The sequence below is a fragment of the Semicossyphus pulcher genome, unplaced genomic scaffold (assembly GCF_022749685.1).
Source record: "Semicossyphus pulcher isolate SPU_LCO1_2020_fin unplaced genomic scaffold, fSemPul1.0.p SCAF_20, whole genome shotgun sequence".
In the NCBI taxonomy this organism is placed as follows: Eukaryota; Metazoa; Chordata; class Actinopteri; order Labriformes; family Labridae; genus Semicossyphus; species Semicossyphus pulcher.
The window spans coordinates 21,951,556-21,971,956 of record NW_027211694.1 but is presented as its reverse complement, the minus strand read 5'-3'; the positions used below and the strand labels follow the sequence as shown (position 1 = coordinate 21,971,956).

At 43.4% G+C, this 20,401-nt stretch overlaps 1 protein-coding gene across 1 annotated transcript in view; it reads left to right on the top strand.

Moving 5' to 3' along the window:
• The window catches only part of slc41a2b (solute carrier family 41 member 2b), a 49,356-nt gene that overhangs the window by 4,164 nt on the left and 24,791 nt on the right, over positions 1–20,401 (top strand). The window contains exons 3-8 of the mRNA XM_069670776.1: positions 120–227; positions 3,211–3,282; positions 3,905–4,049; positions 5,865–6,011; positions 11,737–11,884; positions 12,473–12,552. Of these exons, the coding sequence (XP_069526877.1) occupies positions 120–227; positions 3,211–3,282; positions 3,905–4,049; positions 5,865–6,011; positions 11,737–11,884; positions 12,473–12,552 (700 nt within the window). The remainder of the gene's footprint in view (positions 1–119; positions 228–3,210; positions 3,283–3,904; positions 4,050–5,864; positions 6,012–11,736; positions 11,885–12,472; positions 12,553–20,401) is intronic.

The window sequence follows — 20,401 nt, the reverse complement described above, 5'->3', positions numbered from 1 at the left end:
ATGAGGAATTGGACTTATCTAAATGATAGTGTAGCATTTGAATTTGTATGTCAAATGAACCTGAGTGAAGGTGGAGTAATTATAAGGTTAGTTTTATGACCCCTCTGTGTCGTCTGCAGCACTGGGAGGCGTTCCAGTACATCACGGAGATCTTCATCCTGGTTCCTGCTCTGCTCGGCCTCAAGGGAAACCTGGAGATGACGCTGGCTTCAAGGCTGTCAACAGCTGTGAGCAAACACACACGCACGCATACACGAACTGTCTCTCTCTGAATACACAGTCAGAATGAAACACAACCAGGGAAGTATCAAGTATGAGGACTCAAACTTCAAACTGTTTTAATTCTCAGTATGAATGGATTTCTCTTCTGTCTGGGCAATAGACGTGCAGTGGAAATTAATGATTGCTCTTATTATGTGACTGATGTATTCTTAATGCGGTTTCACTGTCCCCTGCTGATTTGAAAGAGCTACACAGACAACCTCTCCTGACGAGGTGTCGTCAATCTGTAGACCTCAGCTCCAGCCACGGCCAAGGTGTAACCCTTCTTGTGCCGTTATTTTGTTATTGGGGAATGTCTCCTTCTCGAACACATTCTCTGACCTGCTGCCGTTTCTGCTGCCTTTCTGTGGGAAACGACCTGCAACTTGACTGGTGGACGGAGCCGTAAAACCACAAAGCTTTGATTCCTCTTCAGAAAGACGAGGATGAAGTTTACATTTGGTTCAATCTTCACTAGAATTTTACTTTATGTCTGCTTAGCTCCAGGGACTGGTACACTTGCTGTGTGATGTCATTTTGTGGGTGTGTTTGTTTACAAATAGTTGCACCATTCTTTGTGGTTGTCTCTCATCCCCCCAAGCTAAACGTCTCTCTGTGTATAGCTGTTTATGGTCATATCTGAGACATACTCTACAGCTGTTCCAGTCTGTAATTACAGCCCTAATTCCTCCACTCTCTCAGGTGAAGCAGAGAGGAAAACAGAACAGACTTGTTGCCTCCGATTGAGTACTGACCTTGTTAGTCAGGGCAGCTTTTTCAGCTTTAACTGCCCCCTTCGAAGTTCAAGCTATGATACGTTTTGAAATGTCCAAGTGAGGATTATTTTGGGGTGTCTTGAGTGGACTTTGGTGTGAGAGCTTTCTGGATTAGGAACGAGTCGAGGAATTTGCTGATGTAGCAGAGTGAAGGGTGATTTCCCGCGGCGGGAGGTGAGACAGGTTGCGGCAACCTGGACGGCTGAATAGAAAGAAGGCAAATTTATTGCTGCACTTAAACTTCTCAGGGCAGAAGCAGCGAGGGGGAGACAGGTTTTCCAGCACGTGATATCCTATAAAACTGCGTCACTCTCTGCACAAACTGTGTAATTACAATCCTGTAGAAAAGTGCATGAAGCACTTATTCAGCAGATTTTTAGAGATTACTTTTTGTGCACGCGTTTCTGTGTTTGTCTCCGCTGCTCAAACTTTGCAGACTAACAGAAAATGCAGACGTGACGGAGCAGAACTCTCTCTTTGTTTGCTGTTCGGCTCCCTGCATACAGGCTCCACATTCACAGCGCTGTGTCAACACGGACAGCGGAGCTCAGTGTGAGCTGATCCTCCTCAGTGGTGTCCAGAAAAACTATTTGTCTTCCAGTTACTTTTGTTCTCCTCAGGCCAGGCCAGGAAACAGACAGTGGTTCACAGCGTGGGGGTTATACGCTCCGTCTTTACACGACTGTTTTTACGGCCTAACTGTTGGAAAATTGGAAACAATTTCGATGATCAGTTAAATCTTTTGAGTAGTTACAAAGAGAAAAAAATCACTCCAATTAAAGTATTTGCTTGAAAAATTACATTAATAATTAAAAATATGTTATTTTAAGATGTTTAAATTAGTTTTCAGATCGGATAAATTCAGATTACTTCCCAAAGGACAAACAAAACCCTGACACATCCTCGAAACTAGAAGGAAAACAGCCCGACATATCATCAGCGAAGACGCTTTATACTCAACAATACCGCATTAAATATTGAATATGATGAATTAATTTAATATTCCACTGATGCTGCTTAACAAAGTGGATTTTGTCATGTCTCAGTTTGAGTTTGGAGATGATATTTTAGTCTTTTAGACTGTGGAGAAAAATGTCTACCGTAGGGGTGAGAATCTCAGGGTAACAATACACTGATGCGATACGCGATACCTGCAATAACGATAACATCACGACAAAGTGATTCTGGGATAATTGATATATTGCAAGACAATCAAATAACGATATCTGATTAACTTCTTCTTGGGCCAATTAATACCTGTTCATGTAACCCTCATTCATGTCATAAGCGTCACTGCGAGGAGTCGTGAGGTAGCAGTGAGATTTGGTTAGAGCTCTATGTATTTTTAAATATAGACAGCTGATCAATAACTACATTGCACGAGTCATTTTGTCCCACCCCGAGGACTGAAGTTATCAAACTGCGTTATTGGAAGAGTAGGACAGAATACTTTTTTGGGTTGACCTGTGCTGTGGTCTACAAGGGCTCCTTAAGAATGCAGTATTTCACCTGGATGGGCTTCTTGGTGCTGCAGGACGTAGCAATGCAAGTTTTCACAAGATCAGTGGCTGCCACAGAGAGGCTGTTTCACTTTCACCCAGGAGACGACTATTAAACCTCTGTTAAACCAAAACACAAGGTCACTTGTTATTTTAGCTCCAAAAAGGTAGTTTGGGTGCTGAAACAAAACCAAACTGTGACTGTTTCACAAAAGAGAATAGTGGCAAATAATAATCTATAGTCCTGTTATGTTAAGATCAGAATGCAGCTCCCTCTCATTAGTAGATTTAGTTATTTAACATGAATAAATCCATCTAAATCTTTCAGATTCAACAGATATTTTAGGTCCTCAGAGGGGTTCCAAATGTAACGTCTCTGGAAGGCTAGAGTGGTCGAAGCAATAATCTAAGTTGTGCATAAATCGCTAATCATAAAAACATTTAGCAGTCCAAATCGACAACTTTTAAATTGCAAGATTATCCAAAAAAGTGAGCAGACGACCCGCTGTGAGCTGACACGAACGTGCATCATTCGGCCTCTGCAGCATCGATTTATAACCATAAAACCTTTTATCTTTTATTCCCCCCAAACTTTATTGATAGTAGTTTGTAAAGTTACAGAAAACACACAATGTTCCATTTTTTAAGTGTTTCTTTCCATCCTCCAAACACAGGTAAACGTGGGCAAGATGGATTCTCCCATAGAGAAGTGGAATCTCATCATAGGCAACCTGGCTCTGAAGCAGGTAATTACGCCCACAGGTGCTGCCTTAATGCGCCCCATACGGCCGATAATGCTTTTTCATTAAAGATGAAACAATATAGCAGAAATCGTTTTATTTTTTCACCAACATGCACAATTATTTACATGCTGATTACAGTCAGTAGAGACGCATTTACTGATCTGGCAATTAAAATCCTGTAACTGAATTATCTTTAATGTAAGCATGAAACCCCGCCTACGTACTGTAATATTTATGTGAAGTTGTGAGTGTTTTATGGTTTGTAAAACCGCTGATACACATAGTCTAACAGCACTATGTCTGAGTCAACTCCCACATGAGTACGACAATAAGCACAGGCTCTGCTAATCATCTACCCACACACTGATAAATGCACCACAACACATGTAGCATCAGAGTGTTTTGACGAGCTGTTCGTCTGATATGTTACGCAATAACATCCGTCAGCAGGAAATGTTACGTAATGAAATCTACCTGGACATGATGTTAGCTTCAGTATTACACAATAATGTTTATAGGGAACATTACCTACCAATGCTGCACGGACTGTTTGTCTGTTTTCTCACATATTTTCTCTAATCAACAAAAGAGCACCACAGTAACCCCCCCCACCTCTCTCCTCCAGGTTCAGGCCACTGTGGTGGGTTTCCTGGCTGCTGTAGCGGCCGTGGTTCTTGGTTGGATCCCAGAGGGGAAGTTCCAGATGAGCCACGCTGTGCTGCTCTGCTCCAGCAGTGTGGCCACGGCCTTTATAGCCTCCCTGCTGCAGGGTAAACACTCACACACACACACACACACACACACACACACACACACACACACACACACACACACACACACAGCTGAGATCCACAGTTTAAAATAAACATGGCCACTTCTGTTCTCTGCACAAACAAACAAAAAAACTAGAATAAGCACCCTCCGGTTGTTTGCCTCCACCAGCCAGTCAAGCGGCAGTTCACCTCCATGTTTGATCCAGTGACGGTAAAAAAGAAAACTTTTAATAAAAGGTGAATTTAGTCACTTTTACCCTTTTTAGTTTTTGTCTAGTTCTAACAACTCAGAACATTTTATTCCAGTTTTAATCAATAAAAAGTCGTCACATTTTAGTTGTCTCTCTTTAATCTAATTAAATTAGCCTTATCGAGTATCAGAAAATGACGTTTTGCATGGATGCCATCATAATGCTGTCAAGCTGCCGCTTTGGGACATCCTCACCTGTATGGCTGGGTTGGATTCAGGGGATCTGCACGCCCCTCTACCTACACGAATGCATTGCACGTATTTTGACAGATTAGACGCAGAGTGGGGGAAGTATCAGGGATTTTAAATGTCCGACGGCCCACCACGAACATTTCAGTCTCATGTCGTTAACAAAAACAAAACGTACGTGTCGTCTGAGTTTTTATTATCCAAGATCTATTTTTAGCTCGTCAACGTCTCGTCTTCGTCACGGAAAAAAGGTTGTTGGTGAACATTTATTGTCATAATTTTTGTGTAGACAACCAGGGATGAAACCAGTGCACTCACCTTCAGGTCTGCATTTAGGCTAAAAAACTAATGAACGCATATCGACTCCATTCGTCTGTTTTTGATCAAAGAATAAATGCACAACTTGATTAAGACAGAGTGCCTTTGTTTAATCAAGACGTTTGTCTTTACTAATTAATATAAAGCAAGTATTCATAGATTGTTTTAGAAAAATGTTAGATCTATATTTACATGTTTGATTAGAGTGAATCACTCCAGAGACATGCTCTCTTCACTTAGAGAATATTTGTAAAGGGGAGTTCAGACAACAAATAGACATAAAGCATTCACAATAAAGGGTCAGATGCAAGTTAACAGTGACCTTTGACCTTTGACCAACAAAACATTACCAGTCCAAGTTGACAAATTCCCACTTGTTGTTCCTGGGATAAAGCGTACATGAAAATTAGATGCATGGACTGCAGTGAGCTGTCGCCTCACAGCTAGAAGGTTCCTGGTTCAAATCCCGGTTCAGACGTAGTGGGCCTTTCGGTGTGGAGTTTGCGGGTTCTCCCTGTGCATGCTTGGGTTCCCTCCGGGTACTCCGGCTTCCTCCCACAGTCCAAAGACATGCTCGTTAGGTAGGTAAAAGGATCCATTTGTTAATCAAACAAAAATGTTTTTGTTATAAATCAATTAATTAAACAATTTAACAAAGAAAAATGACTAAACATTTGCGAGTTCCTGCTTATTAAGTGTGAGGATTCTCTGCTTCTCTTCATAATCATTTTAAGATTTCATAGACTAAATGAATATTCATTAAAATAATTTGAATAAAAATCGATAATAAAATTTTAGTTGAAGCCCAAATACTTACAACCTGTAATAATACAAATCAAATCAGTGTGTTGTCAGGTTTAAAACACACATAGCACAGTGTGTAGTGACATTGCCGGACAAGTCAAATAAATAGATAAATAAATAAAGATGGGTCTACTTAACTGAAATTAAAAGCAGGTGTGTATTTCTGCTGACAGACCACAGTGTGTACTGATGTGTGACTGTAATTTGTTGACTGTTAGTCACATGCTCCACCCTGTTTGTGTCATGTGCAGGTATCATCATGGTGGGAGTAATTGTGGGTTCGAAGAAGACGGGCATTAACCCAGACAATGTAGCCACGCCCATCGCCGCCAGCTTCGGTGACCTCATAACCTTGGCGATCCTGGCCTGGATAAGCCAGGGCCTCTACAAGTGCCTGGGTAGGTAAACGGTTACTGACGCTGCGGTCATAGACGAGCTGCTCACAGTGATTTCATACTGTGGAGGGTTTTAGTTTTTAATTAGGACACAACTACAGATGATGAAAATACTGAGGCTATTAAAGAGTTTTAAACCTCCATCAATTAATATTTTGTTGCATTCTTTATTAACAGTACGACGTTAATGTTGCATCGTGGCCTCCTGCTTCGGGCAGGTTTGTTTTTCCTGTGCCGTCCAAAGAGTGTTGTCTTTCTGCAGCCTATTCGCCTGGATCCATGAGAATGCAACATTAGCACTAGTTTCTAATAAGCTTCTGATTGAATTAACACAAAACACTTTGTTACATGCTTTTATAATGGACCTAATTAGCCTCATCTCCTCTTAATTACAAATGGATGTGTACCTTAATGTGACACTTCCCTCAGTCGGCCACCAGAGGTCCCTCCTGCCTCACGCTCCGCAGAGCTTCCTGTCTCTCTTGTTTCCCTGCTGCCACACATTCCCCATGTTTAATTCATATCACACGCAGACCTGTGTTGCACCACCTTGTATTACTCAACGCAGCGTACACTAGAAGCTGTTTCCTCTGGTAAGCGTCTCACGCTAACTAACCCTGTCAGCTCTAATTGCGTGACATAGATGTTCACCACTATGAAGGGAACAATTTAGCGCTGTGAGCTAACTCTATTAAACACACTTCAGATTTCATATTTCCACAGCAGGGCAGAGCAGCGAGGCTGTCTGGCTGGGTCGCTCTCAGGACAGTGGCTCTGTTGTTCCTGAGCCCGGCCATGCCGACACTTTCCACTTAAACTGGAACTAATGGTCACTTCACAGTCACTCAAAACTAACTGGAACTTAGATCACATGATTTTCTGTGTGCCCCAAATTCTTCAGATTTTGAGGCAGTAGTAGAGATGAGAGCAGGCGAGACGAGTCAGGTCCACTCTGGTTTGTTTTTTTAAGTGCTTCTGACAAACAGGATTGTGACAGAGGGCTCCGATGAGAGGGCTCAAGCACGAGAAGGAGCACAAACACCAAGAAATGGGGCCAGAGCTTCACAGTGAGCATGCACAGTAGGTGTGTTTGTGTGGATGTGGCATCACCGGGCCATTTCAGGCCAATCCACAAGAGGGTGAATCTAATATGTGAAGAAGTGCCTGTTATTGAGTTAGATTAATAAATCAGGTTGTGTCTAGACTCACCTGCAGAATGGGGGTCATATATAAGCCACACATCACAACAAACTGCCCTCAAAAACAAAGACAGAGGACTTTATCAGCCATTTATTTTAGTGCAGTGTGCAGGCAGAAGGCTGTGACTGAAAGCAGAACAACTCCAGAGTTAAAATGTCCGGATTATATTTTGTGTGCAAACACATTAACTCGATGATTTACAGTAGCAATTCTGAACAAAAATAGCCCGAGGCGTGAGTCAGAGCTGTGGCCAATTCAGAAGGCTTTGTCATTGCAACTCCGAACAAACAACTCTCCCCTGAAATCAGAAAATTCACACATTTGAACTGATTTCTACATATTGTAGTTTGTAGTTTGTAGGTGTTCTAGTAAAAACAGCCTGAAGTGAGACGAAGTTATAAGCAGGGCCAGGGAACACTGAGACCTTGACGAGACCAAGACTTTCAGGGATTGAGGCCAACTCAAGATCTCACACTGCACGACACGCTTACAATAAAATGTGGAACATGCAAACTGTGAGCATTCCTCAAATCAAGCTGAGAGATCCACATTCCCATAAAAAATACATTAAGATTCCTCTCTTCATTCACTTTTTCCCCTGCCACATATAGTTGCCCATTCAGTACATTCATGTGTGCATATTATACAAGTGCACTATGAGAAATTTCTAGATAAAATAATCAACAGACATGTCGGTGGGAATTTTGCTAACGCTCCTTTTCCATTCTCACCATTCACCCGATCTCGGAACCCATCGGCTATAGCCTGACAGTGATGTATCCTCTGGGGACAACGGTGAACCTTCCGACTTCCAGCGCAGCCTTCCTTCTCCGTGCGCTGCATTGTTTACAGTCCAGTTAGCATCCTGAGAAGCGACCGTGTGTTCAGATCAAAGTGAAGTGAAATTCTCCCCTCCAGGGTCGGAGCCATCATTTATGATGCATTCAACGAAGTCAGGAAATCTAAACGCTGATCAGCTTTTGTGACACAGCGTCAAGCAGATTTGTCTCAAGTTACATTGTGGATGTAGAACAGATTGTTGCTGAACTTGCGGCAGATGTCTGTTCATGAGATTAATGAGAAGTTAAATTGTTGTCCGATGACGCTGATGGGAGCCGGGATGTCACTACGGCAGAAAACGTTCCGACGGTTTTTGCTCTCCATACGGACGGTTTTTCCTGCGTACGCCGCAGCCTGCTGGTACGTGAATGGTCAAGATTACTCGGACCACAAGCGTAGCACAAAAACCTGAACACCCCCCTGCCTACAGATTCTACATAGAAATGTAGAATATGTCAATAGAGATTACCATTCACCTAAACCAGTTAATTTTCTTACCTTGACACTGAACTATCAATCATGCTCGAGCAGAGGAAGGGTGGAGATGTGTTTTTTTCTTTGACCTGTCTAACACCCAGTGTGGGAAAGATTTTGTAATTGAGCGAGGCCCTGAGAGAGAAGCTGACGACTCTTAAAACACACAGATTCTACGATCTGACTTGGTTTAAAAATATATAGTTGATGTGTTCAAAGTCAAAATTAGGAAAATTAAAGTGTGCAAAAGGCAATGCAGCTGTTCCCACTTCACACCTCCAAACCTGCAAAATTTAGAGTTAATTTTAATAAATCATTAACCGCTTATTTATCCAAGTTAGCAAGATAGCTTTGAGTGCATCAGAGCACATTGATATATATTCATGCAGCTTCAGGTCCGCTCTATGACCCCTGGTTTGACGAACCACTGCTCAATGGACTCAGAATCGTGTGCATGACTTTTTATCAAAGAGCTGGATTCTTTCTGACTCAGCTGCTCACTCTTTGCACGAACGATTCCACCAGTGGGATTTAATATCAGTCAAGGTGCTCCAGCCTCCGCCATTGAACATTTTCTATGAAGGAAAATGAATGGCACTCTCAGAAACCTACATTTAATTTAATTTTCCACTTGATCAAGTCACCTTGTCAACCCAAACGGAATCAAAGTCAGGCTCACCCTGACAGCTTCTTAGTGTGTGTAATCCTGCTTCAGATGCATGGTTAACCCTCGGAGAGAAACATCTCACTCCTCTCCCTTGTAGTTTTTACATTTGCATCCTCATGCAGAGTTTCTGCTACACACCTGTCATCCTAAAGCATGGAGGCTTGTGATACTTATCATCACTACTGGGATCATCATTTATGTCCCGTGCATTAGGAGCGTCTTGCCATTTCTCAGCTAAAGCAGACAGTTGGCAGCCGCGTCGCTCTTTTCCTGGCAGAGCGTTTAAGCAAAATGTATTTCACCAAAGATGGACGGGAATATCAATTATGTGTTCATTGGTTTAGGGAGACTGTGGCAGGGTGTCGGGGGCTCATGTAAACAGTTTAACCTGTAGAAGACTTTAATTGGAGCTCGTCTGATAGGCAGCTAATTCTGTGCGTGCAGAGTCGGTGTCAGATTTCCTGTCAGTGGATGTGGGACACGGCTCCCCTCTGAAACGTGTGCCTCAGTGTATCTGCCTCAGCTTTATACTTTAAGACTGCATTTCTGCAGGAGCCCATTCTGCCCCGAGCTGAACAGTGGGCCCTTTCTGTTCTCTAGCGACGAGACAGTGGAGATAATAAATCTGGGACTGTTTCCTAATGACAGTTATTTAGTACTTGGACCAGAATCCAGCTGGAAACCTGTGGTGGCACTAAGCAGGTGTTTTACCCTAATTGCACTTTAAAATAGTTGTGTATTTTAGTTTGAACAAAGAGGCTTATTTGTAGAGAGAAAGTAAACGGCTAAATGTGGTATCCCTTCTCCTTTGCTTGCTTCTTTTTTTTAACCTCAATGGAAAACATCACACCTAACTAAAGAGTACTTCCTGCTGGCTGATGTAAAATAGGCTGGAAGGGCTGCAGCGCCATCCCTCGAACTGAATGTGCTCCTCAGAGTAATCAGATTACGTCCACTAAAAGTGCTTGTTTGTACCACTGACTGAAAACATCACAGAAACAAACAGCAGAGACAGACCTTTTTGCAAGAAGCCAGATGCTTCTATTAACCCAGAAACAGAGGTTATGTTGCTCTTTTAAAAGCCACCAGAGTCCTTTGTGTTGCTGGTCTACTGCTGCCTCGATCAGTTATTTAGCTTGTGTTATTGTTTGACTCTTGTTGCTTCTGATCTAATCTCTATTTGCACAGAAATGTAGAATCTGTAGGCAGGGGCGTGTTTTTTAGGGATGGCAAGGTTTCCGTTTGTAGTACAAACGGAAATGCGCCCTAATGCCATCCCGGCTCCCATCAGCGTCATCAGACAATGATGTATCTTCTTATTAATCTCCACAGACAGACATCTGCATGCTGACAGCGAACAATCTGCTCTAGATCTAACATTTATCTTGAGATTAATTCTCTTGACGCTGTGTCACGAAGGCCGTTCAGCGTACAGATTTCCTGACTTCCTCGAATGCATCAGAAATGATGGATCTGACCTCCGTTTAACAAACTTGTCATTTTAAAGTAGTTTTCTTCTCCTCTTGAGGACAGACCTGACAAAGCTTCGTGTTGACTTGTTGTTACTAATCTGCATCACGACGTTATGTCAGCAGACTTAAAATGAATCACAAGAAAATCAGTTTCTTTTTCTGTCATAAAAATAAAGCAGCACGCGGAGAGGAAGTCCTGACTGGAAGTCGTTTATCGCTAACCGCTGGCGACACACCCGGCATGTTAACCAGTGTCTCCAGAGGCTATATCGCCGTCAGACTGCTTCAGAAACAATATTTGTGTAACACAAAAAGATGGAAGATTGAGGCAGCGGTAGGCCAGCTACATCCATGTCGTGTTAGTTTGGTGGCTTTGAACAGATCAATAGTCTGTCTGCTGTTCTTCTTTTTTTACACGATACTTGTGTTTGCAGCATGTCCCTCCTGAATCCAAAGTTAATCCCAAAACCTTTTTTCTTTTTAACCACTAAATTGACACCCATTAATCTGACAGTAGCAGATAGCTGGGCTTCATCTGATCACATCAAAGTTGTGTGAAAGCATAGCTATTATATCCAAGGCTACAATGTTCACATGCAGCGTGGCGATAAGTTCAGACTTCGCAATGCGTCAAATTGCTGCAACGATGAGATTGCGTGTTATTGTGCAGCCTCAACACACGAAATGTGCCAAAATAGGGCCCAGCTTTAAAATTCTTCTTCTGTCATTTCAGTTAAAGATGTTTTAAAATGTGCACATATTTTAAAATGTAATAAATCAACCTGACACATGCGCCTTGAAGGATACTTCAGAGACTGTAAAGAAGTGGATGTCAATAAGGGCCTCTGATCCATGTCTAGCAAGTTTCTTTATTGTGTGTGTTTTGTCACCATTAAAAATTGACGCGTTGTAAAACTAAATACAGAAAACTGTCAAACTAAGTTACTAAAAACGTTTCTCTTTGGCAATTTTTCTTTAAGCCAGGTAGCGCTACCGTTTCCCCAGTGCATTCTGGGAAAGTCTCCAAACTGCCGTCCAAAGAGGAAAAATGAAAGCATCTCTTCCTCTTCCCCAGATTCCTACCCGTACGTGTCGTCGCTGGTCTGCGCCTTCTTCATGTGTCTGACTCCTCTGTGGATCGTCATCTCCTCCAAGCACCCGGCCAGCCGCACCCTGCTGTACTCCGGATGGGAGCCAGTCATCACTGCCATGGTCATCAGCAGGTGTGTGTGTGTGAATGAAACTGTGTGTGTTTAGTCTTCAAAGCGGAAAGAACAGCTATTCTGCGGCTGCATCTCCCAGTGTCTGGTTTGCTTGATGACTCATCCCTAAACAAATCGCAGCATCCCAGCACGCACTCACCCCCGGGTCCCCTTGAGTCTGGCAGGCTTACTAATACAGCCCGTAGGAAGGGATTGATTGTCTCGCCTGCCTCGCAGTGTGGTGGTGCCACATTTCTCTGCTTTTAGAGACGAGCAAGTAAATATTAGTTCTTGACAGCGTTAGCAGAAACTATGAAACCTTCCTTCTTTCTCTCTTTGCTCTCTCTCAGTCTCCACCATTCAGTGCAGCTGATGAAGCGTTTATAGAGAAGCACACAAATTCACTGTGGACATCATTTATATGAAGACAATGCTCTCTCTCTCTCTCTGTTTCCATGCCCCTTTTGTGTCTCTTTCTGTCTTTCACACACACACACACACACACACACACACACAGACACACACACACACACACACACACACACACACACACACACACACACACACACACAGTGTTTAACACCAGTTAATGATCTTATTATGTTGCAGCATCGGTGGGCTCATCCTGGACAAAACAGTGTCTGACCCAAATCTGGCTGGCATCGTAGTCTACACCCCGGTCATCAACGGTGAGTCGCACTATCGGCTCTGCTTCTTCATTCAATCTGAACGGCTTCAAGGTGTTGCTCTCTGGTTTGCAATAGCTTACCCCCGGGGCATTAAAAGACGAGGAGAATGTGGTCACAGCCTTCCTAAACCCCGGGGTGACTTACAAAAGACATACATATGTGAAGAAAACTCTGATCCCACATCCTGTGTTTCTCCTCCGTGACCGTGCAGCACACAGCTCGCACGAGTCAGAGTTAAAGGAATGTGGTGTGTTCAATGACCCAAATGCACCCCTGCCACTTTCACCACAAGACTGGGATCAAACCTGTGTGTGAAAGTGGTCAATGAGCTTGTTTACAAATTCCTAGTCCCCGCTTACCTCTGTGCATGCATGCAGCATAGCCAAATATCGCCTGCTGAATGATTGAATGATTATAGCACACTTCCACTTAGAAAGGTGGATCTGTTCGGCTTCATGTTTCTTCTTTTTGAAATGTGTCGGCAACTATCAGATGGATTGCTGTAAAACTCAGACGTCCATGTTTCCCTCAGGATGGAGAGTCAAAGCTCTGATCCTCTTTTAACTCCATCATCAGGTCTGCGTTTTATGAGCAAATACCTGATAAACACGTCAGCATGCCGTCGTGAGCATTAAGCTCAAATTACCTCACATTACCTCTATGTCAGTCTGATGATTGATATAATTATAACCTGTTTAAAGAGAACTAAAAGCAGCAGGTGTGTTTGTCTTTTTCATTATCTGTCATTATAACCGACAGGGTCATACATTTCCCGTCACAATCTATTACCGCCTGTCATTTAATTTTAATCTTATAATGATAATGACACGGAGCCTCAGAATACTAATTAATATCCAGAATCGTATTACGCTTTATAAAAGAGGAAAGGATGAACAAACACGGACACCAACTGCTCGTTACTTTTCCTGCCAACTACACAGGAAGCAGGTGAGTGATTTGACCGAGCTGGTTTACAAACATCAAAGGATTTGGCTGCTTCTGTCATCAATCAGTGCAGATTCCTGCATCGTCCTGCACCCCGGAGAAATCTGTGACGCATGTTCGCTTTCCTTTACCCCCCCTGCCAGTTGAACTCTTGCTCCCTCGGAACCTTGTTGACCTTTCTCTTCTATCAACCACATCACAGTTATCGGTTATTGGTAACACTCAGCTGCGGTGACACTCTTTGATAGCTTAACTAAAGCAAGCTAGACAATGAGGTCATGCATGTGAGCTAGTGAGAGTGAAATGAGTAAAATATAGCTAATAAATATGCACAGTGGCCACTAGGGATGGGCATTGCAATGAAAAATACTATTCCATATTCACTGGGAACTATTCCTCTCCCCCTTCCCCGTGCGTGCAAACACACACAGACATAAGGAGAAAGAGAGACGGAAGTACTTGTTAACAACTCTGTTGGTTTTATTTCGCTCTCTAATGACTGCGTGTAGTCGTTGTAGACTTATGATATGCTGGTTTTACCTGGCAATGTTTGCACTTGGCCTCATTTCCGTTATTTTTTCACACAGGACTGTTTGACGGCTGCAGATGTTTTACCGGCACCTTGTACTTATGCTTTCTTCTTCTTTTGTTATTTAACGGCGGTTAGCGAACAGCTTTCAGAGGTGTTACAGCCACCATCTGGCAGTAGTACCATATTAGAACTGCGTGCTAGTACAAACCACAGACTGTATAAAAAGATGGACGACATGACAGCTCCCTAAAACTGAAGCCAAACTCTCTCTATCGCCCCCTGCTGACTGGCTGCAGTATAGCTCATAAAGCCCGCCTCCTTATCATGCTGATTCACGTCCAAGTGTTCATTTTTCTGACAAGTTTACTTTTGATTAGTTATTTGATGCTGTCAAAATGATGATTGACAGCTCTGTTGACAAATACGGCTCCTGCAGCCGATCAGTTCTGGATTAGCAGAGTGGAGGACGAACGGCGTAACTTAAACAATCACTACAGTCGTTGAAGTTTACATACCTGTGAACGTTAACTTCAGACCAACACAGAGAAGCTGTTCTGCTGTTAAACACGCCGGCGTGCGGGAGCCCTGCTGTTTTGTCAGTAAGCTAAGTGTGTGTTTGGGTTAGCGGAAGTGGCTACGGCGGCACCACCCGCCAATCTCTACTGCGCAGGCTCTGGCTCCAAATAAGGTCACCATCGCAAGATGGCGGCGCCTACCACAGGGGCTATTTTGGCATCAATTTCGTACAATGGGAGCAGATGGAGACGCGTTGTCCATCTGTATATACAGTCATTGGTAGATGAGGTAATAGTCGCATGAACTTTTCGATTTTTGTATAAATTAATAGCTATTCTAGTATTTGAAATTCATGACCCATCTTTAGTATTCACCAACTGGACAAGCTTGTCTACTACAGGTGGGCTACATGTTTTATATCACAGTGTTGTGTGTGATTTACTTGAAGCTCCTGTGAGTTTTTAGCTGGTTATGAAACAGACTTAAATTTATAGATTTAACAGATTCCTATACAGTTAATTTCAATGCTTCTCATCGATGCATCCAGGTCAGTGTCAAAAGAAGCGTTTGGTTGCATGCTGCTGAAACTGCCTTTTGTTTATATTGTACATGGTAAAGATTCACAGTGAACGGTACGTTTGAGATCACTTACGCATGCACCAACCAGCAGCATTTCCTTCCTCTCTTAGGTTACATTGTGTTACCAGTAAGAGCAAACTGTTTAATGACATGTTGTTTGTCTGTTGGTTTGAGTCTGCCTCTGGAGATGTTCGTGGTGAGAGGTTCAACATGTCACAGACAGTGGTTAGTTTAGAGTTTCTTAATGAGATTGTGTCTTAATAGGCAGCACTGATGAAGCACTCCAACTTTATTTTCCACAGCAGACGGAGACAAGCTGTTTGACTTTGTCTTCAAAGAAACTGTCGGCTGTTGTTTGTGTCGTTTATTCTCCTCAGTTTGCAATTAATGCAGTCTTTGACCCGCTCGGGCTGAGATATAGACGAAGTGTTTAAACACAAGATGGATGAAACTCTGTGGAGTCTATTTGTCTTGCTCTGTGCACCTCCCAGGTGTGCGTGTGGAAACAGAAGTGTGCTCAGTCAACAGCAGTCCAGGATAAATGAAGGTGACCAAATAAAGACTCCAAATGCTCATCAGCATAAATAAGTATCCTAATGAGCCTGGTTCAGGCGGTCCTCCGCAGTCCGTCTGTCTCCACTTCACAGAACTGGTCCTCTTCCATTTCCTCGTGCTTCCATCTCCCACAGCTAACTGGCTCAGCCGCGGCTGCCAGAGGCCCTGGCACCTCCACAATAAGAGATAAGCTTTTCATTTAAATGGCATTAATGAGAGACATTTAACGAGATGGAGCACGATTCTGACTCTAATTGGTTTTCCATCGAGACACTAAACAGCTGGGGAATCAAGCGTGTGTCTATTTGTGAGCTCGCGAGGATATTTTGTGTTTGCGGAGTTGGGAAAAAAAAATCCAGGTCTCAGCAAACTTTTTAACAACCTTTTATTCATGGGCGAGGAAGCGGTGAGGCAGTCTGCTCGTGTCTTTCAGCTGATTAAAATGCACCGCGGCTGCTGTTCTAATAAAAAATACAATTGAATGAAGGGCAGACGGAACAGAAACGGTGGAAGGATGGCGTGTGGATATTTGATTAGAACCGAGTGGGGAAGGAGATGTGTACAGCGTGATAAGAGACGACAGGTTAAATGAAAAATAGAGGGAGAACGCCTCCTTTCTCCACACTGACCTCCATTACTTCATTTAAACATATTAGGATGAGTCTGAAGCTGCTGAAATTAAGTCCATGTTCAGATTCTTCAAAGGTATTCTGTGGTGTTTAAATCGAGGTATTGAGGAGGTTCGTTTCCTGCTGGTCTTGTTCTTGTTGTACACATTTCATCAGCTTCACTATATTACATCACAGCTGGGCCAGGAGGTGCTCGTGCCTTCAGTTTCATGTGTCTCTGATCCACGGCTCGGTATCGAGGATTGGTGCTTATTTCGTAGCGGTTCCTGCTTGGTGCTGAAGTATTGATGAGCTCCTGGCTTTATGTTGCTGCTGTTTGTATTTCTATTCTGATATTTTTAATACCACGTGTTTAGATCGATATTATCTCATAATAATGAAAAGTGCAGAAGCTTTAAAAAACAGATCCTCAACCCAAATTTGCAGCGTGCAAAATAGAGCGATCGGCAGTGGTCGAGTGACTTAGAGAGGAATTGAAAGAGAGCGAGCGCCATTATTGAAAAGAAAATTCAGCTTGTGTCACAGCCACGCTCCCAAGAACAGATTAACATGCCCACACCTCCACACAGCCCTGCAGGAAGGTGGCAGATTTTGTTTGTATGCGGCCGAAGCACCACCTCATCCTGCCTGCTGTGTTTGTCCTCTCTGCTCTGCCTTCACTCGCAGCTCTGATACAGCCACAACAAAGAAGTGCGCTCTCATTCACAGGTCTGCAAATACTGATGTTGTCTTATCCCTTTGTAAAGATGCTGAAGTTGCAGATGGAGAGAGCACTTTTTCAACCCATACCTGTCGGGTTTAGAGGCGGTTTAGATTACTTCCCTGATTGTCATCACTGGAGCAGAGAGGGTCGGAGCAGCCTAAATTATGGAGTCACACTATCCTTTGTTTCTGTCACCCGTCTCTGCTTCCGTCACAGTCGCTATTTGGGTTTGGAGTCTTTCCGAGACAAGGTCAGTCAAGTTTACAGGCCGCAATCCTTATGTACCTTCTAAAGCCGGGGATATACTTGCTTTTAACTACGCGTTTGCGTGTGCATGATGGCTGCTGCCCGTTCCCTGCGTCTGTTTGGAGTGTGTCTGCACAGAGACAAACATGCCTGTCTGTCTCCAGCTGTCAAAACGAGGAAACCTGCAAAACTAAAGTTCGGGACCGTTACGTCCGTGCACGGAGGAACATGTTGGAGAGATGGAGCGGGGACGGTGCCGACGGTGTGTTCTGTTGTTTACGTCCCGCAGATTTGGTAGTTGCATACGGCCTCAGCTCTCTGGTTTTCCCAATTGCTCTCGTGATGCAGCCGGTTGTGTTTGCATACACAAGGTTTAAGGCAGGTATATCTCAGGCTTTAGAAACAAAAGCATCGATTTATAAGCTTCCTTATTTAAGGTACTAAATTATGACACAGCAGCAACCATAGCTTTTTTTTAAAGACTATTTTTTGGCTCTCTTTATTTGATAGGACAGCCGAAGAGAGACAGGAAATATGAGGAAGAGAGTTGGAATGACATGCAGCAAAGGGGTGTCAGGTTATTGTATGTAGGGTATTTTAATATCTGTAAAATGTTAACAACACCCATACTAACATTTCTGCGTCTTGTTCTGCAGTTTTGAACTCACTGACACTCGCATACAGCTGAGACTTTAATCTCTGCTTGTCATCTTAGCATATTTGTTTTTTGGTTTTCTTTTGTTTGTTTTGCGACGAGGTGTCAGCCTCCTTTATGTCTCCATTCCTCCGATACATCTCTCCTCTCCATGTTTTTCTTTTCATTAAATTTTATCTGAGCATCAAGTCACGTCCCGGTGTTGCAGCCGATCAAATAAACAAAATGAAATTAAAGACGAAGGAGAGGAGCGGAGATGAGATGAGCGAGCAGACAGTTCACATGTCTCCCCCCTCCGGGCACAGCGGGCAGACTCAGAGGGGCACAGACCTCCTGCAGTTCCCCACGAAGCCTCGCTCTCGCCCCAGACCTCCTCATCCCCATTCCTCCTGTCAGACCCAGTGACCTGGATAAGTCAGAAAACCCCCAAATCTCACTTTCCCCTCGCCCCCCTGCTGAGATTGTAAGAACATCCTCCGCCCGTTAAGCCCCCATCCCAACCCCAAACACCCTCGAGGACTTAAAGCCAGAGAGTCAGAATCAGTGCACACTGTAAGTGCGCAATTAATCTAATTTTTACAATGTTTTGACAGATAAATTGGAGCATACAAATGCCAAATAGCACACCACCGCTTCTCGGTTTATAAGTGTGATATTGATGCAGATTGGCCTCACAAAATTAGCTGTGGCTGGAAATAACTGAAGGAAGAAACACAACTCACAAAAAAGGAATATGTGTAAATAGAATCTGAACTGAATAAAGAAAAATAAACTAGCAGATGTTTTCTTAACAGTTTTACTGGCCTTCAAATACAAAAGGTTTTAGCTTTAGACATTTTATTAGCTTAAACTTTTCCTGTGTAAAACTACAGCTGTGTCCCAATCCAGGGCCTGCAGCCTTCGAAGGACGTATTTGAAGGCTGATTGTGTCACTGCGGCACGTCGAAGGCTGTCCCAATTTGAAGGCTCCTTCAGATGCGGCCGACAAATCCATCCTCATTTTTCTGAGTCATGAAAGATCCATCATCAAGCATCCTTCGTGGCCCAACGTATCCCAAGATTCATTGTGCACCAGCTCAAACAGGATGAAGGACTCTCAGGCAGCCGAGGAATACACGTTTTCAACTCGATCAAATAGCTGGAGATACCAATATTAAAAACAAAAGGCCTTACAACGTTAAATTATCTTTAAAATAAAAGGTTGCAGTAAGTCACGTGACGTTTATGATGTTACCCAGTGAGCCAGCCTGCTACCTGTTTGTAGGCGACTGGAAGGTGTGAACAGCTGGTGACACGAACAGGAAATCCTCCTCAGAGCAGACTGAATGACTCATCCTCGGTAGACCGCCTCCTGCGAAGGATGCAGCCCCTGAATTCAGACACGGCTAACAGTCCTGCAACAAATCCTTCCTTCATGAGGGATATATTTTAGGTTTTGTTGAACCTGTTTATCACTGGAAATGTTATCTATTTTTAGGTACACAAAGTCTGTTTGTTTGATCCGAATCAAAGACCAAACAATGCTGCATTTTGTCTCGGGTTTGGTTTGTGGTCACGTTGCAGCTTTTACCAGCGCAGTGCAGTTCCACAGGTCGACCACGTTTTTCACTGAACAGTTTGAACACACATTTGGTCAGCCCATATTTCTATTTCCTCGTCGCACACGTCTGTCCTCTGCTCATCTCGCTGCCTGGCTGTCTCTGCCAGTGTCAGCACCCGTTAACAACCCACAATGCACTGTGTTTTGGTTTGCCTCCTTTATTTGGTCCTACTTCAAGTCCATTTATATAATTGATATATTGTAAAGTGATTTGTAATTGTGCATAGATTTAATGCACGACAATAAATTGTGGAGCCTCTGTTTATGTATTTTCCCAAGAGGGGTTTTGAGAATGGCACAGACCGACACACCTCTGGATGCTACGACCAATCAGAGCAACAGAATATTGTATGCAGTGGTGAGCTGCTACGCTAGGTAGCTAGGTCCAACATCCCATTAATATGGCTTCTAGTTTAACATGACAAACGTTTGGCATGGCACGATTTAGTAGCCAACGCGTACCACTTGTATGTGACATGAACTACCCTCCAGTTAGTCTAATACTTAAAGCAGAACCTGCCACATCAGCGGCAGCCATCTTGGTTTTTATACCCGCCCATGTTTCTTGGCCAACAACAGCTGGGTTCTCTACTATTTCTTATTTCTTTTTGTGCAGAATGAACCTTTATTTCCACTTCAGACATAACCAGGCTCGCTATTTCACCCTGCCTTCGGTCTTATGCTAAGCTAGGCTAACTACTTCCTGGATCCAGCTCCAGTTTAACACAAAGACTCAAGACTAATAGCAATCTTCTGATCTCACATCAGTGGCGTAATATTCAGAGAGTGAGGGAAGGAGTGTGACAGAAGTGACAGGGGGGGGGGGGCAGACAGGGCACCACAACTGTAAATGCTCATTGTGTAGTTATGTGTGGTTACTGGCCCAGTG